This window comes from Sebastes fasciatus, chromosome 11 (assembly GCF_043250625.1).
Source record: "Sebastes fasciatus isolate fSebFas1 chromosome 11, fSebFas1.pri, whole genome shotgun sequence".
In the NCBI taxonomy this organism is placed as follows: Eukaryota; Metazoa; Chordata; class Actinopteri; order Perciformes; family Sebastidae; genus Sebastes; species Sebastes fasciatus.
The window spans coordinates 14,707,301-14,731,926 of NC_133805.1; the positions used below are offsets into that span (position 1 = coordinate 14,707,301).

General features: G+C 41.8%; 1 protein-coding gene across 2 annotated transcripts in view; it reads right to left on the minus strand.

Annotated features, from left to right (window-relative positions):
* The window catches only part of LOC141777019 (ephrin type-A receptor 3-like), a 98,878-nt gene extending 81,799 nt beyond the window's left edge, over nucleotides 1–17,079 (minus strand). For both annotated transcript variants that reach the window (XM_074650938.1, XM_074650937.1), the window contains exon 1: nucleotides 16,869–17,079. In XM_074650938.1, the coding sequence (XP_074507039.1) occupies nucleotides 16,869–16,986 (118 nt within the window). In that variant the 5' untranslated portion in view covers nucleotides 16,987–17,079. The remainder of the gene's footprint in view (nucleotides 1–16,868) is intronic.
* Nucleotides 17,080–24,626: the final 7,547 nt, after the last annotated feature.

Consider the following 24,626-nt stretch of genomic DNA (forward strand, 5'->3'; position numbering starts at 1 on the left):
CCAGACATTGCTTCTTGAGATGGATATCTCAAAACCTCGGCACATAAAACTGAAACTGGATCAACACTATAGATAAGTGAGAAAATATGTGTTTTTCTCATTTGCCAACCCTTTCAACAACTTTCCAGCCTAAAAGGGTTTTGTTGGAGTGTCACCGTCATTGTTGTGCAACAGTAGCATGAACGTAGGTATGCACATGTTGTTTCCTGTGTGTGATCTCTGTGTGACCGGAGGAAGTGGAGGGAGGATGCAGGAAGGTGAGACTGAGAAGTGAAGAGAGGAAGGTGGCAGGTTGACCAGCAGGAGGCATAATGAAAACCTGCTCAGATTCTGGAGCAATGTTCTCCACCAGTGTGCGTGCTTGTTAAGGCTTGGCTCAGTCAGGTCCTAATCAAGCCTTCAACACCGCTGACCATCAATATTTAATCAGTATCCATCTGCAGAGACTGCTGCTTCCCTCTTTCTTCTCTCCCTCTTCCTCACAATCACACGCATTGTGGCTCTTTCAGGTTATCCTTTATTGAAATCTTTGAACTATGCTTTCAATCCACAGATCCCAGATCAGACGGGTGAGTCGCTGACCTGACGCAGTTTAAACTGACTGCATCACTTTAAAGCAGCACGCTTTCATATCCCCTCCAGTTTCTATAAGCAGCGACCTGTAAAAAACTATTCCAAAGTAAAAGGAAAACAGTTTCAGTTTGCCCTACTGAATGCAAATGAGACTAATCACTCAATTGAAGAGGATTGAAAGTGCCTGTTTACAAGCCCCTCTGTGTCTCCATACTGCCTGTAGGAATAACAAAGGGACTGTAAAATTGGTCCAACCTCCTCTTCCTATCTTTTCCCCTCTTTCTCTTCCTCTCGCACCCATGCTGTTCATCAGCCCTCACTGAATCCCAGCCCTTCTCCTCAGCTCAGCGCACCGTGACAGCGGGGAGGCATGTCATGCTGTATTAGCGAGTGTACATGTGCGCGTGTAGCGGCACACACAGCGCCGTCTGCGTGAGAAAACAGCAACGGGGAAAATAGTGCACACGGTATAATGAAGCAATATATATATATATAGCAACATATAATGAGAGCCCATGCAGGTGAGAGAGGGAGATGGATTAAATGAGAGGGATGAGACAGAAACAGCGGAGGAGAGGTGCTGAGCAGCTAAAGGTCAGAGGCAGCCTCCAGCCCATGTGTGTATTCAGAGACACTAAAGACCATTTGCTTTCCTCAGTTCATGGGCATTTGAGTGGCATGCTGAAATTAGACATAATAGTATAATAATATGTGATTTCAGGAGCCAACGGAGAGAGACACACACACACACACATTCTCACACAGAGATAAAAGCTACCTGTCAACCAGGTTCGTGGAATTTAGGAAAATTGTCTGTTTCACACATGCCAACGATATTCTCTGTTACTCACTTATACTGCGATACCTTTTCATGTGTTTCACAGCGAATATAACTGAGTGCGACCTTGATAAATTTAAGGGCTGGTTCACTCAAGTTACAAAAAACTTATTTTTTCTCACTTCCCTGAGTGGTATTTTTAGTGCTTTTCCATTCATTTAAATACAGTATCAGTGTTTCAGAAACAATGTCCTTGTTATATACATATTGGAGCTACTTTCTACAATTGCCCCTATTAAAATAGTTGCTCTGTGGAATATCCTGTGGAGTAAAGATGTGAATTTTCGACTCTTTATTCGCGCTATGGCTGTTTTTATTCACTCCAAAGTGCCAATTTACGGACAGTACAGACGTTAACTGTTGGCTAGCTTGCACGAACAGTATGTGTGTCTCTCTACGTTCTGATCTGATCTCAAAACTCACCAAGAACTCAAGTTCTCTGTCTTTTTCCTCCAGTCTATCTCCTTTTTTCCCTCGTTTCTCCGTATGTTTATGAAGTGTATTCAAATTCCCAAAGACGGGGTCGGGACCCAAGAGATGTTATTAGGGTCGACAGATACATTTGCAGAATTTCTTCCATAATCTTTTATTTAACATTTATATCTGCAGTACACCTAGCCGACTTATAACATTGAATCTGATATGAAAGGCTAGCGTACATATGAGAGGAAAAAAAAACAGAAGACTGTTAACACCACCTAACTCCACCTAAATGCATTTATTTGGTCTCATTTATAAAGTATTTAACATGTGTATATGTTTTCAATAACATGCTTAAAACAAAGTTGTGATTTTTCAAACATATAAAGTACAGTATATCTCTTTGAAATGGCAGGTTTACTTATTCAAGATAATATAAGGTAATGCGGAAATGGCATTAAAAATGGTCAGGGGAGTTCATTTACGCACCAAGTCGCTCTTCTCACGATTTATAGACATAAGGACTATTGTGAATTGGGTTGCGATGGTTTGTCATTTTTAAAAAGTGGGTCCCCAGAAAAAAAGTTTTGGGAAACACTGCAATAAACCAGTGGAATAAGTGCACATTTTCCAACACCCATGCCTCAGTTTATGTTCTGAAAGACATTTGCTTCTGATTTTCTTTAAAGGAATAGCTCAACTTTGGGGAATATGATTTACTGTCCGACAGTTGGGTGTGAAAATCAATGAGTGGTTATCCTAGCATAAAGAAACAGGGGTGAACAGCTGGCCTTGCTTTGTTCAAAGTTAAAAGGAAATCTGCTATCGAGCACTTCTAAAGCTCACTTACTCACATGTTATATCTCATTTGTTTAGTCCCTACACAAACAGAAATGTAAAAACATCTTGTGGTTAGTTATATATTTTTTGCGAGGCTAATCTGCTGGCTGTAGCTCCTCACCTCAGTGGTATCGATCTTCTCACATAACTCGGAGAGAAAGTGAATAAGCGTATTCCCCAAAATGTTTAATTATTCTTTTTAACTGTAACTTTACACCATGAAATTCCATCACTGTTGGTATGGAGGCAGAAATCTCGGACATATCTGAAAAACTAGGATACTAAAACCCAAACTATCTGCATGGCTCGATTGGCCAACTAGAGGTAAGTAAGAAACACTTTTTTTGTGTCTGAAGTCACTCATCATGTAGAAACTTGCCTTAAAGTCTATATCGGGCTAGTGTGTTACAGAAAGAATTACATATTCTAAAGCTATTTAGCAGCCCCCTGGGAAAACACACACACATACATAAACCTACACATCGACACTTTTTCTCTTCTCCTCACACCTCCTGTCAATACCACTTATCACTTGTAATCAATGACTGGTCTCATCAATTATGTATTAGCTATAGTTTGCTGACACAGCCAGTATGCATATCCTCGATGTATGTGTGTGTGTGTGTGTGTGTGTGTGTGTGTGTGTGTGTGTTTGTGTGTCAAAGTCAAGGAAAAAATGGAGAAATTCTGAAAATACGTATCATTTTCTTCCCCGAAACAAAAACAAAGCCACACCTCTCTATCCATCTCTGAATGCTCCCACTCTGTCTCCCTCTCTCTCTCTTCTCTTTCTCCAGGGAACTGGCTAAATTGTATGTGTGTGAAATCTAAGCCTGGGCCAGGCCTGCTTTGGCCCAGAATAAAAACAACAAGCTCATCAGTCAGTCACTCAGACCAGGCTCATGTTCGATCTAATGACCAGTCTCTGTCTCTCTCACACACACATATTCACACAATCTGCAGGTTGATGAGTTGCTAAACACGACATATCATAACCACGGTGGATCACCTCCCAAATTTGAGCTCTCACTGACAACACGAAAAACAAAAATCCATCTGCTATCACGTCTTTCTACCTAAAAATACCATTTCCATACAAACACATTCAGTCAGGGACACAAACACCCATATCTAATTTTCTCCAAGCTTTTATCACGGGGCATAAATGCACAGATCCATACACAAGCACATGAGGCCTGATTACTGTGAGAGTTGTTCGATTACAGAGAGACATGCTGTCTTATTGATTTTCAGCACCAAACTGTGAGGTGTACATTCTGGGAGTGAAAGATGAGTAAGGGGGGAGGAGGGTGTGAATTTGTAAATTCCTGTACAAACGCCGTAAAATGCTGCAAGTTACTACAGTACGTATAGAGCCGTGTGCAGAAACCCCCAAACATTTTCAATCTCTTTGTCTCTTCATCTCCTTCTTTGTCTGTCTATTTTTCTTCTCACTCCTGTTTCCTCCCTACGGGGTGTCTCTCTCTCTCTCTCTCGCTCTTTCTTGCTTCTTCTCAGTTTGTTTATGTCTCTCTGCCACTCTCTCTCTCTGGTTGGTCTCCACCGCTTCAGCTGGGCTGCAAGAAGCTGTGATCCACCTGCCAAGAATCAAACGGCGCTGCCAACAGCCAGACTGGCGCACAAAGAGACCAGGATGCTTAAACACTCACACACACACTAAACTGAGTCACACACACCTTAGGATGGTGCCACAGTGCCAAAAGGAGAGAGACTGCTCAATAAGACCACCACGCAGACTCAATATAGAGTACAATATGTGACTACGTAATGAGTTCTTTTCAGCTCAGAACACAACACATCGGTAGACGTGATATATAACGAAGGGGGGCTTGCTGACACGACATTCAACATGCTGATACTACATGTCTGAGCCTCATTGTTTTCACTCATCAGCTTAAAGCAATTTTCACCCAGGTTTTATGTCCCCGAACGTCCCAAAAGTTGTTTCCTGCTGCACGAAAATGCTGACAGCCACAGTTTACAGTAATCAAGGTGCTCTTGTGGCAGAAAATCTTCCGGTAATAGAAAGAGAAAAATGGAGAGAAAATGCAAATAAGTTGCTGATCATTTCTTTTTACGTATGTGTTGCAGATGGGATTTTTTTTTTTAATCTGATTGTCACCTTTCTTATTATTATTCAAAAAAAACACCAGTGAATTTATGTATTCAGAATCTGTTAAGCCCTACACATTCAGCAGGACATGGTAAGTAAGTAAGTAGGTAAGTAAGTACCAATAGTAATCAATAGTAATAAAAATTATAATATAATTTTAAGTTGCACTATTCTTAAAAACAAAGTGTGCAGCATGCATCCATATCCATAAATTATGCACACAAGTTTCCAATATTTTCTTTCATTATTAATGAAATTGTTCAATATTTTGGGAAATACACTTATTTGCTTTTTTGCCGGGAGTCAGATGAGAAGATCGATGCCAAGTCTGTACGCGAAATTTGAAGCTATCAACAAACAAGATATAACTTACTAATTAGTGAGATTTCGAGGTGCTGGTAGGTGGATACCTTTAGACAGAGCCAGACTAGCTGTTTGCCCCCGTTTCCAGTCTTTATGATACGCTAAACTAAGTTAATCTAAGCAGCTGCTGGCGATAGCTTCATATTTAGTGTACAGACGTGAGAGAGGTATCAATCTTCTTATCTTACCCTCGGCAAGAAAGCTAATAAACATATTTCCTAAAATGTTTAACAATTAAATTCAATTAAATTCAATTAAATTCAGTTCATTAGAAAAACATTGCCATTGAGATTGAAATCTCTTCTTCAAAAGAACAACACAAAAGGTTAATAAACTAGAAATGAAAACACAGCACAATTCAAGCACATGCTCTAGTATAACAATAAGGCTTTGCAGCTTGCTCCACATACCGAGACATCTTACTGTACTCAAATACACCCAGATGCAATAAATAAAACAGTTATACAACTGCAAACGAGCACACACACACATACACACACACACACACACACACACACACACATACATGCACCCAGTATCTCCGTGTTAGTGCCGCCACACACACAGACCTTCACCGGCTTCCACTCCACTGAGAGTGCAGTTCAACGATTGAGAGTGTTGTCAGGGCAACAAACGGGCCAACGGAGACAGGATGAAGGAGTGGGAAAAGTTGAGCTCTGAACTTTAGGAACAAACTGGCGTCGTACCAAGACTGCTGTTACTCCTTATCTCTCTCTCTCTCTCTCTCTCTCTCTTGCTGTCTTTTCATCAGTCCTCTCTCCACTCAGCCACAAACCACCAGAGGCTCTCAATCAGTCTTTCCTCTCTTAGTTTTCTCTCTCCTTCTGCGCTCTCGTCCTCCCTTCATGCCATTTTATTGAAGCTGTGTGTTACTTTATCTCCTTCCTATCCTTATTTCCAGTGACTTTTGCTTCCCATTATTTTGTTACACACAAACCTCTTTTCTCTACGATGCCTTTACTGAACTTCTTCCGTTAAGACATAGTTCTGTATTAGGGATGCACCGATCCAACTTTTTCAGTCCCGATACCGATAGCGATACCTGGGTTTTAGGTATGCAGTATCCAATGTTTAATTAATAAGCTGTATGCCTCACTGTGTGGAAGTGACTGGGATCATTCTTTTATGTGTTAGGCAACATCAGGCTTGACTTAAACATTGCTTTCCTAACTTTGTCAAACAAAATGTAACAAATAAGTACATAGATATAAGTTTAGTGAATTGTAATTATTAAAATAATAAATTGTACACCAACAATTTGGTAAAAACAAATCTTCAAAATTAACAAGAATTACAATTCAAGTGTAAACCTTTTTAATGCAGCAACAAATTGGTCAAAACTTAAACAGGAATTAAAATTCCAGTATATAATGTATATAGTATATAAACATAGAATTGAATTGAATAGATCGGCCCCATTGTCACCGATATACGATCCACCTATTTGAGTCCGTATCAGCCCGATATCCGATTCAGTATCGGTGCATCCCTATTCTGTATTGAATACATACATGAACATACATTGGGTGAACTATCTTGCTCATTGCATGTATGTTACAGGAAAAGGCAGCTTCATGGCCAGTATTTCATTTGGTGCATGCAAATAAAAAAATGATGTAATAGGCAGTGATGAGATGTAAAGGAAAATCAACATTTATTTAAAAAATTGTATGGATCATTTCTACATCCTCTTTTTTAAAATTTGTTTTAACATGTAGTGAACATATAGTAAGTGTTCCTACTCATAATTAACACATTGACTTATAAACATAAACTGTATTTTAAGAAGTGGACGTAGTCACTGTGAGGTCACCCATTGGTTTGTGGACTGCCGTTTTGAGTTTGAGTTCGACGTTTTGTCCGTCGCAATCTTGGCGCTGATCGCTGAATAAGACATTTTTCCACGTCCAAAATGTTCATATTAACTTTCATGAACTGAAAACACACTGTGAAAGGATTAAAGTGGTAAGACGGAAACACGGACAGCTTCCAGACCAGACAACGCCGTGGTGGCAACCTGTCAATCATAAACCACTCTTTAAATCATACCCTGCTTTATGGTCTATTTGACTCTAATTTACTAAATAAACAACATCCTGTATTAAAGAAGACTTGAAACTAGTGATTGAGACCATAAACTCATGTTTACAATGTTTACTGAGGTAATAAATCAAGTGAGAAGTAGGGTCATTTTCTCATAGACTTCTATACAATCAGACTTCTTTTTGCAACCAGAGGAGCTGCCCCCTGCAGGTTTAAGGCACTTCTACATTGGCTTCACTTTTTAGACCCCAGAGGTTGTCCACTGGTTATAAACTGAAAATCTAAATGTTGCTTTATGCCTACAGTAAGTTCACAAATAATATTGATGTCAACAATCCTTTAATATATTCAGTAAACATACTGACTTAAATTAGTTTGTTGTCTAATACTGTATGTGCTCTTGTATTAAAAGGCTGCACCGATGAACATATCCCATGTATAATACACAATAGTGGTATAAAGTGTTTGGAAATATTACTCGTCCAACCATCCCACACCCTGAATTTGAAGCTTTATTTTTGAACTCCTTTCTATGTGTTCTGCACAGTTATTTTCACAAGCATGCGTCAAGCTGCAGTTAAAATGTGAGAGATTTTACAGCAAAACTGCAAACATTTGTATTCACACTTCAGCTTTTCAGACTCTGTTATGTGCCGTTTGCGTGCGTGGGATGTGTGTGTTCCCTAAAGCAGCCATATCACAAGCAATATTTTTAATTTCCTTTTTTAATGAGAGTTTTGGGGCGGGGATGAGATGGGATCTAGCGTGATTTAAGAGGGAAAATGTTATTCTTTTTTTGAGTGTGATAGCTGTCTGCAAACTGAATGTGTCTATGAATAATTCAATGGATTTAAATTAAATTCTAATCCTAATTCTTCTTTGATTCAGTTCAATTACCCCTGCTTTCTAACTTCCCATTCTGCTCGGAGAAATGTAATGTTGATCCTCCACACTTCGACAAACACAAAATGAAATTGGGTTGGACTGAATTGTATAGATAATTACACGGCAGCCTATACAAATGAGTGACAGACGGGAGCAGATCACTGAAGGTAAAAGCTGCTTCTGTGAAACACACCAATAAGATTCAATTAGCTATTACATGCATGGCTTAATAGTAGTCGGGTATCTGAATCATGAGTTAATAGAAAAGTGGATCAGAGCATAATCAAAATAATAATAATCATTTACCCTTAAATTGCTAAAAAAAAGCTGATAAATGTTTGATTTAATAAATATAATTCATCATTCAACCATGATAGATTTATGTTTATATGCACACTAGTGTTAAGAAATAAATGGGATTTTGACAAACAATATAAAAGACACAGACGATCAGAAACCTGGATCATGTTCATGTATGAATCATGTGAGATGACCATATGAAATGACCAGTTTACTCTATAATTATCATATCATCGGGACACTAGTATGCATGAACATCCATTCCAAAGGATCTTTATTCAGTGATTTGCCAATAAATCAGGACACTTAAATATTAGCTGGTTTACAACAATTGTGCTAAAAATAAGCTGTGATGAATGTCCCGTAATTGACACATTGGCCAAGCAGTGCAGATGTTAAATGATAAATACTTAACACCAGTGCAAATGACACAGTGGTAAGAGAGTTGTCATGAATGATAAAGACATTTATCAAATCAAGTCGGCTTTAATCGAATCCTTCATGTCAAAACGAGTAAAACTGTGAGACCAATTCACTCTGATTAAACGGATACAAAGAGGAAGCCTATTCAGATTAACCAGGCAACACTTCTGTAGGAAAATGAAACAAGACAAACTGGACAACACATCTACATCATTTATCAAAAGCTCTTAACTGTGTGAAGTTGGATTTTTCTTGAATAAGCCAGCAGAAAATGTGAGACAAATAACCCCAATTTCAGGTAAAAAAAATAAGTCAAGACAACAGCCATGAGCTGTTTCTTACATTGTGCAGTCACAGATGGGTAAAAAATGTGATGTTAAGAATCTCTTTTTCAAGGCAGCTGCTTTAGTAATTTCTAAAAGGGATGCACATGGTTTATTGAAAACCTTCTCCAAAGCCTTGAAGAGGACGAAAAAAAAAAAAAGAACCCTGGCAACCCAGAAGGCAGATGGCGCGCAAAGCTGAAAATGTTTATGAAAATATTCATGTATGTTAGGAACTGTACCTCGTTGAGCTTGCATTTTTTTGGGCTTCCCCTCCCCCATCCGCTGTGGCAGATAGTACATTAGCCTACTCTGCTATTTCATATACACGCTGGCAGCACTAACAGAACAGAAAAGATGCCATTCTGACAGACTATGACAGGAGCACTGCCCTAGTTTGTCGCTTGAAGAGGCTCTGGAGTGTGTGTGTGTGTGTGTGTGTGTGTGTGTGTGTGTGTGTGTGTGTGTGTGTTGAACTGTGACACCCAGTCAGATCCAGACACTTGTTTTTTTTAATAAGCTTCTTCCACCAGTATGCCAACAACTCATCAAGGGCAAAGAGCAACAAACACGTCCACACATCCACACCAAACAGAGACCTTGAGGATTGAGAAACAACTTGCAGTACAAATCACAGACACACACACGCCTCCACACTCGCCCACACTGTGACGCATCCCACCATTCATTTAAAGAAGTGAATTAAAATAGCTCGTGAGGAGAGAATAGAGTGAATGAGCAGCGATAGATAAAGCTTTTTCTGCTTAACAAGACTCACGACAGATAAGTCTGTCTTTCTCTAAATTCTCCCTCTTTAAGAGTGTGTGTTTCTCTTTTGGGGCTTTTTCTTGACCTTTTTTGTGCTCTGTTAGTTCTTATGACATTCCTCCTGATGGGAAAAGAGCACATATACACACACACACATACACACACAGCTGTCACACAGTGGTTGGTCACAGGAGGGTAAATTGGCCTAGAATCTCAGGAGTGGAGACGGTTAGGAAATCTCATGTCAGATAAATGTGTGCTTGGACAGGTTGCTACTGTTGGCACACACCCATATGACATATACACACACGCCTACAGTAATTGTCTGTCTGGCAACTCGTCTGTCTGCCCTGCTGCCTCTGTCAAATCAAACTTAAACCAATTTGCACAGACGCAGACACCATCAAGTAGTAAACAGAGAGACAGAACAAGCATAACTAGCAAAACACTGAAGCTAAGAAGGATGAGGGGGGGCGGATGTACTGCAGGGAAATTCAGGAGGGAATTATGCCAGAAAAACATACCAAGACCAACAGAGAAACGTTTGTTAGCTTGGCCCTGTTTGCGGCTGCTCTGTTTACGACAGGACTCGTGGTTTCAGCCAATATCCAATGCATTGATAAGCTCTCCTTATGTCTGGAGACAAATGTCTAGAAGACGGGGTCAATGAAGGACGAAAAGATTGCCATTTGTGACCATTGGGCAACCTCCAGGTCTGAGAAGTGAAGCCAATGCGGAAGTGCCTTAAAATTGCATTCTTTCTAATATCCAGCAGGGGGCGACTCCTCTGGTTGCAAAAAGAAGTCAGATTGTATAGAAGTCTATGAGAAAATGAGCCTACTTCTCACTTGATTTATTACCTCAGTAAACATTGTAAACATGAGTTTATGGTCTCAATCGCTGGTTTCAAGTCTTCTTCAATACAGCATGATGTTCATTTAGTAAATTATGATCCCATTTAGAGTCAAATAGACCATAAAGCAGGGGATGCTTTCAAAACAAAACAAAAAACAAGATGACGACGGCCGAAACGCTGAACGGGAGGCTTCAAAACGGCAGTCCACAAACCAATGAGTGACATCACGGGGACTACGTCCACTTCTTATACACAGTCTATGGTTGTGACTTGCATGAAGGAGCTGCAAAAATACAAATAGGTTCCAAACACAACAACATTTTCTTGTGAGGAAAACTTCATTAATGGTAATTTTAAGTCTTTGAACAAATGACCAATGCTGTTGTTACTTGGATGCTTGGATATATAAATCCATTTGACCCATTTCCAGCATGCACTGATTAAATACATACACTGATTTTCACATTTATAATCTTTTCTGTGAAGTAAAATCAAGAAAGGGGCTGCATAAATATCATTTCCTGACAGTTAATTTCCAGCGTTTGAGTTCTCAGGTATTTTTCTCTCATATAAACCTTCCCAGCCGTTCATCAGCAGAGAAAAGGTTGGAGCGCTGGTGGTCAGCAAACATACTATATCTACGGCTGACCCAAATCCTCGGCTGTTTGTTTGTAAAGCCGGCTAATGCAGCCTTTCACAGCCGCGGCACGAGCCAAGCCTGCAGAGCAAACAACAAGAGAAAAACAGAAAGAGAGGGAGAGGTATGGAAACAACCAAATTCAATTTAGACAAATTAAAGGTCAGGACAGGGGTTGCATGGATGGGGGGTGGGTATGAGTGAGGAGGAGCAGAGAAAGGAAAAGAAGAGGAGTGTGTGTGTGTGTGTGTGTGTGTGTTCGAGTGGCGGGTAGAAAGTGGTCAAGGCCCAGTGATCAGTGATTTGACCAGCAGTTAAGGGCTTGTTCGGAGGGGGAAGGGAAGGGGGTCAGCGGACATGGAGGGGGCCCACTTATAACCAAACTTCAGTACAGCCATCAGACATCACACACTGAGAGAAGGCTTCCTTTGACATTAATGAACTCTGCATCCAACGGAAATCATTCAACTGTTTGAGTTCAGTTTCTAGCAGTTTGAGACACATGTTCACCTTACTGGTGGGAACTAAAATGATGTGTTAAAATTCAGTTGCTGTCTTGTGTATCAACTTGTCTAAAATGTAAAATGAATTAAATGCACACTGATCTATAAAACAATAAAGACTTTTAAGTGATGAGGATACTCTATGAAACAAGCAAAACAGTAAAGGAAGTAAGTAAGAAAACAAGTTTAATTTGTGGCTGTACTGTTGTTTATTTAGCTCTGGTTTTGTTTGCATTTGTTCACATCATAAAAAATAAAAAAAATAAACTAATGCATATTAATATAGTCCAGATGTTTTTCCTAACCTTTACAAAAACACACAGTCTGCAGGTCAGCTTGACTAAAACATTAAGTTTCTTTCTGCCAAATTTCGTAGGGATGTGGAATGAATATTGCATTAATAGTCAGCAGACTTTTTTCAGACTTTAAAGGAATAGTCAACATTTTGAGAAGTATGTTTGTTTGCTTTCTTGCCGAGTTAGATGACGACAGAGATACCACTCTCACGTGGGTGTATATGAAGCTACAGCCAGTGGATGGTTAGCTTAGCTTAGCATAAAAGCTGGAAGCGGGGGGAAACGGCTAGCCTGGCACCTTTAAAGCTCACTAATGAACACGTTATAGCTCTATTGTTTAATACGAACAAAAGCTGCACTTTAAAAATTATTATTTGTAGTTTTAGACTTGGGTTAGTGCACAAACTCAACAGATATAACGTGTTAATCAGTGAGCTTTAAAGGTTCTGGTAGGCAGGTCGTTTTGACCCTTGGACATAGCCGGCTAGCTGTTTCCCCATGTTTCCAGTCTTTATGCTAAGCTAAGCTAACCAGCTGCTGACTATGGCTTCATATTTAGCATACAGACATGAGAGTAATATCAATCTTCTGGCCAAGAAAGTGAGTAAACAAAATGTCAAACTATTACACGGAAGAAGGGACTTTCAAAGGTTAACTGTTTATCCTTCAAAACACCAAAACAGGAGAATTTTAATTGGTGGGGCTGAATCCAAAACCATATTTAGCAACCACTGACTACCATCAAATACGACACAAAGGCTCTGTGGGTGCTCAAAAGAACACATAGAAATGGGTGGGTTTGTCTAGAAACTACGTCTCTTCCTTTGTTCTCTTTTTCTTATCGCTTTTGTTTTGTCTCACTGATTCTCTCTTGTGGATCGGTCTTTTATTTATAATTTCAGTGTTTCTCTCTCTCTCTCTCTCTCTCTCTCTCTCTCACACACACACACACACACGCACACACAATGAATCCATGAGGTGAAGCCCTCACAGCAGAATCCTTCTCTGTCACCGAGCTGTATTTATAACCTCATCTATCAGCCAGCCCTGGAGATACATGACACTATTCTCTGGACCAAGACCACCAAACTGCCCTCCAGACATACATTATAATAAGATGAGTGTATGTGGGTGTGTGCGTGTGCACGTGCACGTGCGTGTGCACGTACATCCATGTGTACAGTATGGGCCTGTGTTAAGCAGATATAGGAGCTTCACATCATTACAGAAAACATAAAGTGGGCAGGCCTGTTCAATCTGTTACACCACTACTGGAGGTCAGACAGGGAGACTGCAGAGAGAGGGAAGTGAAGAAGAAGAGAAAAGGGGAAACAAACAAGGAAAGAGAGATGAAGGGCAGGAGGGAGAGGAGTCCAGATATGATAGAAAAGGGATTGGAGTGGAGGACGTAGACGAGAAAAACAGGAGACAGCTCGCACTTGCTGTCCGTCTCAGCTGCTCTCCGATGAGAGCGGAGATCTATATCCTCTTCTGTCCAAGGTCATGGTTGTTACATGGGAGCATAGCAAAGCAATCTCTCGGACACACACACACACACACTTAGTGAGGTACGGCTCTGCCGATAACTACAAGCAACCATTATAGATTAAAGCAATTAAACCAGAGGAGACCTTTGACCCAACATTATACCACAGTCAGGATCTTGTGTGAATCATACGATGTGCGTGTAAGAGGAGGGCATGCTCTACATATGCTTGCGTCTGCACTAACTGCTCACCCTCATGTTAACCTTACACAGCAATCCCCCCCTCCCCTCTCCGCAGCATCCTAAGGCCAATCCAATAAAAAGCTTCAAGTGTACTGTAGTTCCGAAACCAATTACACATTACAGTAAACCTTGAGACTGTAACAAAAACCACAGTTGAGTCACGTCCTTCCCATGTTTCGTTGTTTTTCCCTCTCCCGTCTCTCTTTTGCCGACTCTCGATTATTATCAATTCAATTATACGTCCATTTGCACGCAGTTTGCTTTCAGAATTTGGAGTAAAATCATTCATCTACCGCTAAATCAACATACACTTGCAAGTGGAAGGAAGCACGAGGCTCCCAGTCATCCTGTGTTTTCTAGGATTGAGGGGGTATATTTAGAGAGAGAGAGAGAGAGAGGGAAGACACAGAAATAGAAATAGTCTGCTCCTTTCCCCCACCCACAAGGAGGATGCAAAAAGGGAAGTGCAAAGAAACAACAAACAGGGAGAAGTTCCACCGTGTTAGAAGGGATACGGAGAGAGGCAGTAAAGACAAAAATGAACCATGGGAGACCTGTGAGCATCCACCCTGCTGTTACATCAGTATGCCCTCAGGGTTCAGACTGAGGGTGTGTTGGGCTCCCTCTGCTGGTGCACAAAACCTCCTCCTCCTCTTCTTCCTTTTACTGTTGATAAACAAAGAAGACCTTCGGAGGACGCTCTTCATCAAAACAACTTATGAATGAACCCCTTTTTTCCACTACGTCTGTCATGTCCCCCGGTCTGCAGCAGCGTGCCGCCGGTCCACCCTTCGCAACAGAGTTTCTTGTAAATGCCAACAATTTTGGAGCAGATCAATAGCTCTGGTAGTAAACTAAGCTTGTTGACAGCTTAACACTATTTTCCCGCTAACGCTATCAGCTCCATCAAAGGGACTGTGTTCTTAATTGAGCCTTGAGAGCTCCATCTCTCCTTTTATGACAGCCTCGCGTATACTCGACAGACTCAGAGGGAGGATTTCCTGGAATAACACGACTGCTGAGATACGTGGGTGGAGAATATGCGCACTCATAGACAAACACAAGGTACACACACACACACACACACACACACTGGCACGAAGAAGAGCAATCCCTCAGCTAAGTCTGCAGTCACAGCAGGAAAACTGGCAGGCCCCGAAAGGTGAACGAAGGGTGGTTTACAAAAATGGCTTCATTGGATTACTTTCCCATCGGGGCACATGCGCACACACACACACACACACACACACACACACACACACACACAAGTCGGGCAATTGGCTTATAGGTGCCAATTAGGGCAATAGTCTGACACAGCAGGATGGAGAAATAACCAGAGGATGAAAGTGAGTCACACACAGGCTTGGACGGCCTGGCAGATTAATTGAAAAGTGTGTATTGGCAATGAAAAACCTCTCTATGACCTATCAGTCACCTCAAAAAATCCTCAAGTTGGACATCACACACACACACACACACAGCAACTCACAGATGCTCCCGGCCGTTTATCTAAATCAACAGGAGTTTCCTTTGGCTTCCAGTTGGTTTCATCATTCATGCTCATTTCAATGAATATTTCAACAGTGTTAGTGTCTTCTTCACATGCATTGTGTCCTGCTGTTAAAACACTCCTCCACACTCACTCTCTCTCTCTCTCTCTCTCTGTGCTCCCTATCTATATCCTAGAGAGCCTTTTGTTCTGTGTGAACTCCACGGGGCTGTGACATACATTCATCAGCATGTACCTAGTACACGCACCTTAAAGTCAACCAGATGCAGGAGATCCCATCAAGCCTTTAGTCATTGTGTGCATGTGTTCAAGGTGAATCAGTTGAGTGTTTAAGCCTCTGCGTGTGTGTGTGTGTGTGCGTGTGTGTGTGTGTGTGTGTGTGTGTGTGTGTGTGTGTGTGAGAAAGAGAGAGAGTGAGTAAGAATATCAGTGAAAGGCATCCAGCTCCTAGCAGGGATGGACAGCTGTGTTGACGTGGACTTACTGAATGAAATGATTCACAGAGTGACAATCAAGTCACAGCTGGATCATCTCCAGTCCTGTCTGACAGCCAGCCAGCAAAAAAACAACAACAATTATAGTTCAAATAAGCTACAATCTGCTTTATAAACCTGGATATAACTTGTGCACGCAACACGGCTCTGTTCCTTTTTCTCCATTTAGTGCAACTTGCCATTAAACAAGCCAGCTCCCATGTTTCAGCCCCAGCAAGCCAGTCAGGAGTAGTTAGTGAGTAAATGCATTGGCTAATTTCAGGCCGAGCATCGATGTTAATACAATAAGTGAGAGAGGCTCAGCAGCAGCAGCGTGTGACAAATCTAATGTAATTGCTGCCCCTCATTTGCAGACTGAGGCTACACAGCAGAAAGAAAAAGAAAAGAAAAAAGCATTTATCAGTGCTTTATAATGAAGATATCTAGAATGAAGAAGGCGGTCAATGTTGTTTTGGCATCATCTTTATAAGTTAGGCTACTTTAATGTCTGAAATATAGTTGCAGAGATTTAATAAAAACATGAGGAAGCTTTCCCAGATGTGACAAAGTGAAATCAGCCCTCTCCATCTATCTTCAGCATGGCAGCTTGCCTCTGTGTGTGTGTGTGTGTGTGTGTGTGTATATATGTCATACAAATTTAATGTCAGTATGCTCGGAAAAGAAAAAAACGTGACGAACAGTTTTTTCTCTCTCTCTCTCTCTCTCTCTCTCTCTTCGCTTTTTCTTTATGCATCATTCATAACCGAGCCGAGCACTTAACGGGAGCCTCCGCAGCTCCAATCCGCTCCTCTGCGCTCCTTCTCCGGCAAGTGGAGCCGCGGAATGGGGACTCTCCATCCAGACTCAGCCAACACAACCTCCACGCACTCCACTTTAAGCTTCACACACACACACACACATCAGGACACCCACCTTCATTCTCCGGGTAATTCCGTAAGGCTCGGCACGGCGACAACGCGTGAAAAAGCAGAAGTAGAAGGAGTGAGAGGGATGGATAGATCCACAGGACGCGTGGTGGTGCTGGTGCCATTTTTCAGGCTGCGCTGCGCCCTCGCTGCATCCCTGTCGGCGGTGTCGAGTCGGTGAGCGCAGCCTTGCGATTGAGGAGAGAGAGAGAGGGAAGAGAGAGAGAGAGAGGGAAAAGAGAGAGAGAGAGAGCAGGGAGTGAGGACAGGAGGGAAGAGAGAGAGAGAGAGAGAGAGGAGGAGACGCTGGGAGGGTCCACAGCCAGCCAAGTCCTGTCAATCAGCCTCCTGGCTCTGGGGTGGTATATAGAGGCCTTTGGAGATTTCTCACACTAGGTTACACTGTAAAAAAGAAAAAATATCCACCTGAACAAGTGGTTTAGCCTGATACTGACTTTTAATATTGTTTTCTTTCTCCACTCTTAATAACAACAACACATGCCATTGTCAGAGCTTCAAGGCAGTGACGTGCACAACATTTTGGGGGGCAGGTGCTCATCAGAAAAAGGGCACCCCTCTTCAAGGCAAGGCAGCTTTATTTGTATAGCACATTTCAGCAACAGGGCAATTCAAAGTGCTTTACATAAACATTCAAGAACATTGCGACAAAGTGCAAAAGAACATTAAAGATTAAAAGTTGTAGTGCAGTATAAGATCATTATCTGGTTTAATAAAAGGCAGCAGCAAACAGGACAGTTTTAAGCTTTGATTTAAAAGAACTAAGAGTTGAACCTGCAGTTTTCTGTGAGCTTCTTCCAAATATTTAGTGCATAAAAGTGATTTATAGAAAATAAACTTACAGTAGCACATATTTATTTATTTATTTCAATACCCATATAATCATGCAGATGTTTTGATGATGGTTTTGAAGCAGCATAATGATATGAGTAAACGTGACATAAACAGCCCGTACCTCGAGGGCGGTTCGGGGGGAACCTCCCCTGGGATTTTTTGATAAACAAGCTCTATTCTGATGTTTTTATGGCACCTTATTTACATGCAAAGTATATGTCCTAATCTACTGAAAAACTTTTTACTTTCCAGATTAATTATGAATTGTGATGTGAAGATAAAGTATATAATACAAACTTTGTAATCTCTTCCAATGTTGCCTAAACTGAAAGCCATGCGTTGTGCTTCCAACGTATAATAATAGGCTATACAGTACGTGTCACAACAAAACCAAAGCATTTTATGGGATAAGATGATTCTAAGCACATATTCGAAATGTTATAGCCCATTTATTTGCAAAAGAGATGCATAAAGGTGTAGTAAATGTATTTAGATTGATTGTTTTTGCTCAGCTGTTTTTAATGGTCAACTCATTTGAGATCAGACGGTGACAGCTGTGCATCCCGTCCCCCTTTCAGGAGCAGGGAAAAGGATCATGATTGAGAACTAGAAGCAAATTTAGACCTTTATGACAATAATGGAGCAATCACCTCTATGACCCAAATTTTTTTTTTTTTTTATTTATTTAATTCACATCAGGCCAAGTCAAAATGAGTATGTTAGAATATTTAGGTGAGATAGTCGTTTTAAATGGGAAATCTCCATGTAGTAAACTGAGCAACAAATCCTCATGCAACGGTTCATATAATACCTTGCGAAAAGTTATTCCTCTCGTGTGTTTTCCAACGATATGTGACACACGTGTCAATTTCTGCTCATTACATGCATACAGTCTTTTCAAAATAAACTTCTGTCTTCACAGGAAACAACCTGGTTAGGTTTAGGCAACCAAACTACTTAGTTAGGTTTCGGAAAAGATCGTGGTTTTGGTTAAAACATCTCTGGAAGTGGTGTTTCTTAAGTAAGGAAGTTACGCAACAAATACATTAACATTGACTTCTGGTTTCACACGGGGTACAAACACCGGTCTCCTGGGCGAAAGTCTGGTGTTTTCTGAGCCACCCATCCACCCTGACTTCCTCCCTATGCGGCATTTGTTGCTCTTTATACTTCCTTGTTCACGATTACGTGGATTACATTCAAATCGATTTTCTTATATAAAAATTACAGTGCATTACTTTTCGTAGAAATAGCTACAAACGGTGTGTGAGACAGCCTGAATTGAGTCTCCATGGATTTACCCAGAACCACATTGTTGGGAAGAACAAACCTCAACAAAGTCAACCATCTCATTACTGATCCAGAGTTGTTGGGATCTTCAGTATTGTCTGGGTAGCACCAGCATAAACACTCCCATCTCACTCTAGAAAATACTGTCAATTATTTTGATGAGCGACATGGGCACATGGCAATTACTGGATTAGTGTCAGCTCTGGCTTGCCTCTCTCTGTCTTTGCTCGGTTGTTGATATGGTAGCATGCAGATGCTACCAGCGGTAGACAACACTGACATGCACAACAGACTCCAATCAAACACTTTATGGAGATTTATTCTGCCTATATTACATGATGTGTTTTTGCTGAGGTTTGGGCATCAGGAATGTGTGAGGATCTTGCCGTTGGTATCGAGCAGAATTTCTTTAAACATGAATAAATAACGTGTGCAGCCTGTCAAATGAAATGTGCAAGGAGGATCTGGGAGTGTGTGAGGTCAACCTTTCAATCTTCCTCCTCTTTAATACTGCCTACTGACAGAGCTCATGAGGCGAAACCCCTGCCCCTGACGGCAGAAGACGCCTTCAGCTTCTCCAATTGTTTTCACCAATTCTATCACCTGTAAGTCGAGGTCAACACAAAATATGACATTACTGTAAACAAGCACCAGTTCATGGAGATATAGGATGCAAAGAAAAACCAGCAAGTCTGGCTCTGTCCGAAGGCAACAAAATCCGCCTATACCAGCACATCTAAAGCTCACTAATTAACATGTTATATATCTTTAATCAGTGCAAAAAAACAAACTACGCATTTCGGTGTGTGGTTTTGAATATAAATTGGGTGAAATTAGAACCTATTTCCATATGTAATTTGCCATTTCTCTTGTTGTGAATGCTCAGCATGACTTAAAGAATGGGGTAAAGAAAGAGATCTCGCAGGTCACCTGATGCACTGGGATATTTCCCCCGCTGCTTACAGGCAAATGTGATGTAACCCCGCCGTGATTTATGGAAGGATCATGACCACAATTATATTTACCACGAGCAACGTTCTTCTATCACGCTTCTGTCCCAAATGAGGCTCCTGAAAGAGCTATAAAACTGTCAAACATCCCCTGATTTATGCTGAAATTCTGTTTTACCCCCTCCCGGCCATGTGTGTTGCTATGGAAGTGTGTGTGTGTGTGTGTCGGCTTTTGTGTTTTTTCTTGTGTGTGTATGTGTGTGAAGCAGCCACCTCCACAGATTTGTTAAGGGTCCAATTATGATGATGATTTGTTCCCCGCAATGGCTTTACTTGGATGACCTAATTTCCTCATTGAGTGTGGGGAGAAGGAAAAAAAATACTAGTGCTTTTCTCTTCTCCTCCCTCTGCTCACTCCTTCCTCCTTTTCCTTTCTTCTTCTTCATCTTCTTCTTCTTCTTCTGCTGCCATGACGCTGCATTCATCCGCACGGTGACAAAACATTTGCTGTCATGCATTCCAGCAGTGACAGCGTGACACGGCCCCTTAAACCCTTGTCACTCCCTCTACCGCGCTCACATGCGCACACATCCTGCATGCCTCGTGGAAGAGCGATCTCGCCGGTGCAAAGCGCCTGTTTTTTGCACAATGACATTTCAAGGCTGCGCGCAAACGAACGCGGTGACAATTCCCTGACAGAGCTGAGCGACAGTAGTCTACAAACATTTGAAATGTGTCATGTGTTTCCTCGCGCCCTCACACACTTTCACTCTCTTCACTAAAGCTTACAGAGTTTATTTCCACAAGGAAGCGCTGATCTTTTCCTCGCCCTTTCATTCATTTTGAAAAGAGTTCTTCTTTCATTCGTTTTCCCTCCTCTCTCGACCTCTGGATCCTCACCCCTCACCCTGCTTGGCCTGGATGGGTCAGCTATTCACTTTATCTGTCTTGGTCAGCTAACCAGCCACCCTACTTCCCTCTCTCTCTCTCTCTCTCTCTCTCTCTCCCTTAAACACACACACATTTCAGTCATAGCTCCTGTCAAAGAAAATAAAGGACTGTAGCAAAGTGGAGATGCAACTTGGATAAGCGCAACGGGCGGCGTAGCAGGAGTGTGTGCGAGACTGTGTGCTGCATGCATGTGCCATTGGCGGCGATCACTTGTTTGACAAGGGGCAGAGGTGATGACAGGGTCGTCTGCCTTGCCAGGAACTCCCCCCGTAGCCACCACACTCTATATACACACACACCCTTAGCCCCATTCAAAGCCACTCACTCATGTGGTAATGTCTCTATTGTGACAGCCTGAACGCTTTATGGGCAACAGCTTGGTGCTGGCGTTTGGGCAGAGGAATTAGTGTGTGTATGAGCGTGTGCGTGAATGTGTCTGGCTCATCCGCTGTGGAATCTGACCATCTAGAGCTTCGAAAGCATTGAGACCTCGACTCCTCCGCTCGGTCTGGAGCGGAGGAGCAGGACAGGGGAAAGGAAGCGGGGAAGGTTTCGGGCATGAAGATTAAAGGACAAGACTGCACACACACACATATACACACACATCATTCCACTTCATTCCACTCTTACTTTCCTACCGCCACCGTCTCAGTTAAGCAGGCAGAGCGATTCGTCATGTCAGAGAGCCCTGGTGCTGCCATACAACAAAAGGTGAAAGGGAGTGTGGGAAAGGGCTGGTGCACAAAGCCCTCCCTGCCCCCGTCTGTCTCCCTGTCTCGGCTGCATACGCAGGCCGAGAGCCCCTTCAGCATCCCCCCACCTTGTGGTCTTCAAGGCCCCCCATCTCATCAGTCAGAAGCAAGGTTGCGGTTTTTACTGTGGCCACAAATCCTAAAACGTATGAGCTCAAAAATATCTCAACATCAGGTCTCAGAGCCCCCCCCTAAAAAAAGCCTTTAGCTCAGTCCAGACAGCCATTCAGCCAAAGAGATATAGGGAGGAAGAGACGGAGGGACAGAGGGATAAAAACAGCTATTCAGGGAGGAAAAGTCTGCCAGCTCTACCCACAAAAAGAGAGCGAGAAAGAGTGGGAGGATCTCCTTGAGACTGATACCAGCTATGTAGACAGAGAGGCAAACAAACAGACAGACAGGAGGATATTCACACTGTTCCAAGTGTCTTCTCATCTGGGCCTTGTGCGCCTGATTTTTCCCTGGTTGCTAGAGACCAAATATTGGGGGTGGACACACACACACACACACACACACACACACACACACACACACACACACACACACACACACACACACACACACACACACACACGCACACAGACTGCTGACTCAAAGGCAAAGTGAATGTTGTCTGGCCAGTATGGCTGAGCCTGGAGAAGGATGTTTACCGTAAGTCTTGCTGGGGCAGAGCAGTCAGTGTCTTACCGTCTTAACCGTGTCCTTCTCAAACAGAGAAATGATTTAACAATCAATGAAAACTGACCTTGCCTTCCTGTATCACATTCCTGCCGGAGCTGACCTACTAGCCAGTAATGAGAAAACATGCAGAATCACCAGGGGGGGAAATGAGGTGGGCAACAATTTGAACAACGAGGTAATTTGCAAAACAATTTCTCCACGGAATAAGAAAAATATCTATCTTTACGTCGCTCACAAAATGATCTTGAATGTAATAAATACAAATGGGAGCATGTCAGGACGTTCATGTTTGCTGCAGCCAGTGTCACATCATATCAAAGGCGTGGATGGATGGATGGATAAAAGAAAGGATGGAGTCATCATGACGAACTGGACTTTGCCCAAACAGTGACAGCCTGTTGGCAGAGAGAGGAGGGAGAGATGGCCAACTCAGAGCTCAATCATTTCCTGCTTGCTTAGTGCCTTATATCGATAGGCTGGCTGAGATCGAGTTGAATATGAATAGGGACTCAGGCTTCACTGTCATACATACGGATCACACAGAACTGCCGTCATCAGGTCTCTAGCCTTGTTAGAGTAGGTAGTTGCTGATGCCTCAGTGACATTTAATCCTTGGTCCAATAGTGTCTGAAACTATGAAGGACATATTAGAGGAGTGATAAAGCTGCTGAGGGAAAAATTCCACCTGAAATTATTCATTTATTTCCTTGAATTAGAAAAAATGGTTTATAAACAGCAGGCCTATTTCACAGAATCCATGTTGAAATGTCACCGTAGGAAAAGTGCAATCTCGGAACCCATTGGTTATCGGTCTGACGACAGATAAACCTCTTGGGGCAAGGGGCTATATTTCTGGGGTTTTGGTGAAGCCAGCGGATATCCGGGCAAAACTGGAGTTGGAGTTGAGAGACAACTTGTTTCACAAGAAGCCAGTTTACAAGATACATTTAAACCAATAAAAACCTAAATTATAGTCAGACGATAGCCGGTGGGTTCCGAGATTGCATTTCGGCCAATGTGCTCTGCCTCTTTTGCTCTCTACTCTTTCCACACGGACTGTTTTCCAACTGTTTGTCCTGTTGCCTACAGATTCGACATGTGAATGCAGAATCTGTTTATGGAGATTAGGAAAAGTGTAAATAATAAAAGATGATGGTTGGATTCCATTTAACTGCTTCAGATTCAGGGTCATATTGTGCATGCCATTGTTCATATAATTAGCAGCATCTATGCTTCTCCTGCTACAACAAGGACTGCTAAAAAAAGGTCTATGTATTGTTTTCCCCAAATGAACAGGGCGATGTCTGAAAAATAACCATATTTAATTTTTTTTTTCATGTGCTGTCTGAGTGTGTTCAAATTCTGAATGGGAAATGTGTGCACTGTGTAAAGCCCTTTACACTACAACAAAAAAGTAATGTACACGGCATTTACAGCACTTTCTCTCAATGCAGTGCTTAACGTTTTATAGACCATTACATTTACTACCTTTGGGTGATGTCTTATGGTTCACGAGTGTCCAATGTGTCAATGTACTACTTATTAGGCTACTGTTTGTCTATAGGGAATAGGGAATTAGTGAAAGAGGCACTTATTTGGGTCACAGCTTAAAAAGAGGTCATGTTTTATTGTTGATGTCCTCAAGAAATCATAGATACTAGGGCTGCCACCTCTTAGTCGATTAGTCGACTAATCAGTCATTTTGGTCTTAGTTGACCAAGATTTTTTTTTTTTGATTAGTCATGTTTTTCATGCTGAATGACTTATTTCCAAGAAATGTATGAGCACATCTCTGGTAAACACAAGATTTAAAGTGGTGCTTTTGTGTGATTCTTTGTGGAGAAACTCAGTTTTACAGATTTCTTTGGTCGAGGACAGCCTTGATAGATACGCAAAACTTGGGGGTTAACCAGACCATTTGTGATAAAGTAAATCTGTGTCAGATTTATTTTCAGTGAAAGTTTCTCACTGTTTCTCGGTTTTCTTTGGATTCCACATTTTGGCTGCTGGAGAAAGTTGGTCACGTTGATAATAATACTCTTGTCTCTCATACCCAGACATAGACTAATAAACAAAAGTAAAGTAAAATAAAATATACCAAAGTAGTGCCCATGATAGTAAAAGGTCTGAGGCTGAGGGTTGAGACTAAATAAATATTTGTCCTGAGAGGAAGCAGGCTGAGGGCAGAAAGTGGCAAAAGTGGTGGGCTACAGAAAATAATTGCATTTACAGGTAGCACAAAGGCCGCCGAATTTCCTGCTGTGCTCACTTAATTCAATAAAATGAAGT